Here is a 5,254-nt window from a genome sequence, read left to right on the forward strand (position 1 = left end):
GGGGTGCGGGGGTGCCGCCGGGGGCACGGGGCGGTGGCGCGGGGTGTCACGCCGTGACCCCGGGCTGCCGGGCGCCGCTGCCGCGAACAAAGAAGCGTGCGGGGAGCAGCGCTGCCCTGCAACACAAACTCCCAAAAACGCCCGCAGCCGGCAGGAGGAAAATGGGGTGAGGAGAGGATTCGGTGATGAAGCTTCGCTAGGAGGAATGTTTCTGGGATGAAGGGATATATTCAGTTCTCCTCGGGAGAAAATGCAAGACTTGCTGTGGTTTTGAGGCCACTGTCATATCTGCTCATTGTTTATTGTTGGGTTTTTTGCATGTGGCTGATCACACCTCGTAACAACAAATTTTCTTTAAAACGGCTCTTTTGATTAATTTAACAGTATTAGCAAAAATAAGGAATACGAGCCCTTGACTTTGCTCTTTGTTGTCTGCGTTTGCAGCTGACTGAATTATGACTTGCATGTAGGGTTAAAAGTGCTGTCTTCCTTTATTTCAGAGCTCTAGGGGAAGATGTTGTCTCTTCTGACATCTTGCGATTGAGATACCTGAGAACAGGTTCAGTAAGAATCCAAGTTCCTGAAGAAGACACTACGAATGTATTGAAATAAGAAGCTGTAAACATTTTTTTTTCCCCCGTCTCCTGTATTCCATAAGAAACCATAATGTGAAGCATTTCTCAGACACTCTCTCAGTTGTATGAAGTCTGCAAAGCTTGCTGTCCAGACTGGCTGCTTTAGTCAGGGGTACTTGCCACGTTTGTGGTGTGTATATAGTACGCTGAAGAAAAATCGCTTTTTTTATGAAATTCCCAGAAGAAACATTTTATTATGGACAGCTTTTTCTGTATGTATATCCAGAGAGATTAATGCCTAGAGTTGAAAGGCATTTAGTATACACTGCAAAGTTGGCTTTCCCTCAAGTTTTTCCAGATGTATTGTCTCCCTTGTACACTGGGAACACACACAACTGCCTAAACCACAGATGCAGCCATGGAGCTGCATGAACTTGTGAGCCACACCAGAAGTCTTGCTGAGGGCTGGTACCAGCTGCCCCTGCACGATGTCAGCTGAGCTGTGATTGTGCCATGCTGATCCCAGCACGGTGCACAGATGGAGTGACACCCTTCCTGCAGAGAAGAGGCTCTTGAGTTTTACGAGGAAGGGTGGCCAGTCGCCGTCACCTGTGTCGAGTTCTGTGCACAAGATTGTCCTGTGCCGGATGAACGTGTGTCTCCCTGCTCCTGAGATGTTGAAGATGTGCTGCAGCTTATGACACATCCAAGAGAAGAAGCTTTATAAGATGGCTCAAACCAGCTTGCTGCAGGGAAAGCAGTTTTACTGTAGGGAGTGGGTTTTCCACAAGCTTCAGCACTGCCTCCAGGAGAAAGCTAGCTGCGGCAGTAGTGCTGCCAACAAACCATCTCTTGTAGGAAATTCTGGGAATAACACCGGTGGTGTCTCTGGGAAAGGAGCTGCCTGGGGTGTATTGTTGGTAGGAGGCCCCGGTAGTGGGAAGACAGCTCTCTGCACTGAGTTACTGTGGCCAAGCTCACCTGCAAACCTGCAAAGAGGCTTACATCGCCAGGCTCTGGCCTTCCATTTCTGCAGGGCCCAGGACTCTGACACACTCTGTGTTGGAGGCTTTATTAGAGGTTTAGTCACACAAATATGCCGCAGTGGACTGATCCCGGGATATGAGGACAAACTAAGAGATCCTGCTATTCAAAGTCTGTTGCAGCCCGGGGAATGTGAGAGGAACCCTGCTGAAGCATTTAAAAGGTAAAAAAAAATTAAAAAAAAAAAAAACCTATTGAAAACAAAACCAAAATAAACAAAAAAAATCTGCTGTTTAGGTCTTCCTTCCAGTGAGCCTAAGATGCAGATAGTTCCAAACATGTTTGTTTCATGGCTTGTTATCTCTGTCAGAGCTTACAGACTTACCATGGAAAAATCTAACTTTGTCGTTATAGCTGACATAAATAAATATTCACTTTAAAAACAAAGTTTATTATTAATAGTGAATTTATTTACATTTGTATATTAATACCCTCAGATGTAACTGGGTGTTTTGGAAAGACTTGAAAGTAACTGACTTCAGAGTGGAAAATACCTAGTCCATGGTCTCCATGTGCCATAAAGGTAGGGCAGTTGTCCTTCACAGACCTGAAACAGACCTAATAGGACCCTTGGAAAAGCTTCCAATAACATCCTCTCTCTAAGAGGAGACTGGGCTAATGGATCTCTGGGTCTGATCCAGCACATCAGTTTTATGTTTGTCTAAAAATATGTGGTAGGAAAATGTCAATTAACTCCTTATGTTACTTCTGACAATATGCACAGATTGTGTCAAATCTTTATTGCTACTTCTTTTGTAAGTACTTCAGAGTGTTGAGGGGATCAGAAATTGATCAAGAGGGTTCACCCTGCCCCTTAAGAGGTTTGTCAGCTATCTAAGCTGAATGGAAAAAAAACCAGATTTTTTGTATTAGTGTTCCCAAACAAACCATAGTCTCCGGAGTATGTCACTGGTAATTCTGTTTCTGTGAGGATAAGGACATATGAAAGGATATATTGCATGTATATAACAGTGTATATCCATAGATTTACTTAGAACAATGTACAATCTTGAGCACAGCCCGTGTGTCAGTGTGTGTCTATTGGTCTTTATTCCTTTGAGTCACAATGAAGGAAAATTCGTGAAGGACAAGGCTTATCTTCATCAACACAGCTCCAGTTGATTGTGTTGCCAGTATAAAACTCCTCTGGAATATTGGTTAAACTGAAATTTTTTGGTACTCTGTAGTGGTGTAACTTTTTGTGGTACTTGAGGGTTTATTGCCTGATGTTTGCAGTATTAAAAAAAATTCCTCTATTTTTTTTTCCCCCTGACTGCTAAGACTGGGGAGACGAGTACTGAGGTTGAACTGTAGTGCTTGCTCTTATCGTCGTAATGGTGTAAAGGAGCCTTCCAGTTCTGATGGCCATTATGTCCTTGCCTGCTGAATAAACAGGATGCATGTCTACATTGTTCTCAGTGTAGTGTCTTAAAACAAATACTCTAAACCGAGACTAGTTCTGGAATTTTTGCTTGCTGCTAAGTGAGTATGCAACTTCTAACAGCTATTTGGGTCCTAATTTCAGAGGTATTAAGCCCTCTTAAATTCTAATGAATAAAAACTGGGTGCAATTAAGTGTCTGTAAATGGAATAGCTGACTGGCCATCTAGCTTCAGGCAGTCTTTTAAAATCATGAAAGTGGATTAATCTGGTGAGTAAGAGCCTGTTTATGTTTAAAAGTCTATTACAGGGAAATCTTACTAATTTAGTACAGGCAAGTTCTAAGTAAGAGCTGGAATCCTTCCTCTGTTCTAAAATTGATTGCCTTACTGCACAGAACAGGAGCTAGGTAAATGTCTTTAGACAAAAATGCAACTGAAATATAAAATGTAAGAGATACTGGTTAGTCAGACTCAGCTTTTTAGACTGATTTTTATGAGCACGGGGTTTAATGATGGGCTGTTCTGAGTATTTAGGTCAATACACAGCATTCTTGGTTTTGTATTGGAAAAATAAAATAGGCACAACATCCGGTAATAGTCTTTTCCTTCTCAAATTTTGCAGCAATGATTGTGATCTATTACTACACTAAAAATTCTTACGAGGTAGTACAACAGCTTCAGTCAAGATTTTTCTTTTCACCCTTCATGTATCCCCTTGCTCCCACTTACCCTGATCTCCTGCTCTCAAAAGCAGCTGTGGTGGATGGTCTTCATTCTCCTGTTTCAGATTTAAGGGAGATGAGGTGTTGGAGACAAGGTGCTGTGCTGGGAATACAAGTTTTCAGCACTGTGGCAGGGGACCAGGAGGTGGCTGTTGACAGCGGCACCGCGAGCTTGTTCTGCTGGGTGATACAATCTTTGTCCACAAACAAAGAGGCACTTGGCAAGCCCCTTCCCACCATCAAACACCTCAGCCATTTGTTTAATTGAACCTTTGCTAATACATAAACCATGCAAGAAATGTTTTAACAAAATTGTAATTTAGGATGTTCCATGGTTTCTAAGACTTGCCACGGAGCGCTTCAGTCCTCTGCTCTGGTGTGTTTATGGCAAGGTAAAGTCGTTGTAATGTGAAATGAGTTCTAGGAAGACTTAACAGTCAGATAAGATTGCTTCTCCCCTTGTGTAAAGGCACTGAAGAAGCACAAAGTGCTTGTCTCAGTGCTCCATTGATTTTTGCCTTCTTTTAGTTTATTCGGTACAAGAGGGGAAATATTTTTCTTTAAAGGCACTGTCAAATTTTTGCTCTGCTTTTCACAGCTCTTCCAGACCCAGCCATGTATTCAATGGCCTAAAATGGAAAGACTTCTCTTCATAAGTGCTAAACAAGATGACACCACTCTATTTTTGTGCTAATTGTCCTGGAAATAGCAAGAAAGAAAAACTTCCTAATGTCTTGTAACATGCCAGTTTGTAAACAATATAAAGTTTGTTAGTTAAAATAGTGACATGTTTTCCTGAAGGATGTTTCTTAAATAGATTTTCAGCAGTCCTGATGGTCATAGTGATACATGTGCAACTGATGACCCTCAGAGTTTCTCATGCTATTTAAATGTCATATGCATTTATAAGCTTTAAATGCCCTAAAAATTCGTTCAGGGGCAGATCTTGCAGTTTTGAAGAACAGGAAGGGCTGAGTTAGACAAATGTATTTAACATTTTGCATTTGTTGCTGCACTGACAGCTGAGAGAAAGAACAGCTACTTACAGCACTTTTCTTATCAGGCACTCAGTGCTGGAGCAGAAAGCAGCCTTAAATGTCAGGGAGAGAGCTGAACCCTCACTCAAATTTTCAGTGAAAGTAAAGCAGAAGGTAACAAAGATGTTACAGACACCAGAAGTTAAGGGAAAATGATGTGATAGACAGAGAATTTAATTCAAAAGGTCTATTAGGCTCTTCTTCCCTGTTCATAAAGAAGAGTTAAAGTCGGAATAACCCAAATTTTGCAATGCTGTCTCCAGGGTTGTTTTGGTTTTGCTGCAGCAAGTTTATGCTTCCAGTGATTTGGTAGGAATACAGGCAGATACCACTTATCCAAGGCCATGAGGGCATGGAGGAACTCTGATACAAACTGTGGACAATGCTGAAATTTGTGTAAACTAAGCTGCAGAAAGGCATTTCCCTTATGTTCCTGGTTTATGTCTTTCAGACAGAGGAGATGACATTAAACACCTTCAGACAGTAGGGAAAGG

The 5,254-nt window shown here is 42.0% G+C and overlaps 1 protein-coding gene across 1 annotated transcript in view; it reads left to right on the top strand.

Moving 5' to 3' along the window:
• The first annotated feature begins 471 nt into the window (after positions 1–471).
• The window catches only part of ANKRD50 (ankyrin repeat domain 50), a 39,034-nt gene continuing 34,251 nt past the window's right edge, over positions 472–5,254 (top strand). Inside the window, exon 1 of the mRNA XM_008635730.2 lies at positions 472–1,782. Coding sequence (XP_008633952.1) covers positions 1,304–1,782 — 479 coding nt within the window. The 5' untranslated portion in view covers positions 472–1,303. The remainder of the gene's footprint in view (positions 1,783–5,254) is intronic.

Source organism: Corvus brachyrhynchos, unplaced genomic scaffold (assembly GCF_000691975.1).
Source record: "Corvus brachyrhynchos isolate BGI_N302 unplaced genomic scaffold, ASM69197v1 scaffold105, whole genome shotgun sequence".
NCBI classification, from domain to species: Eukaryota; Metazoa; Chordata; class Aves; order Passeriformes; family Corvidae; genus Corvus; species Corvus brachyrhynchos.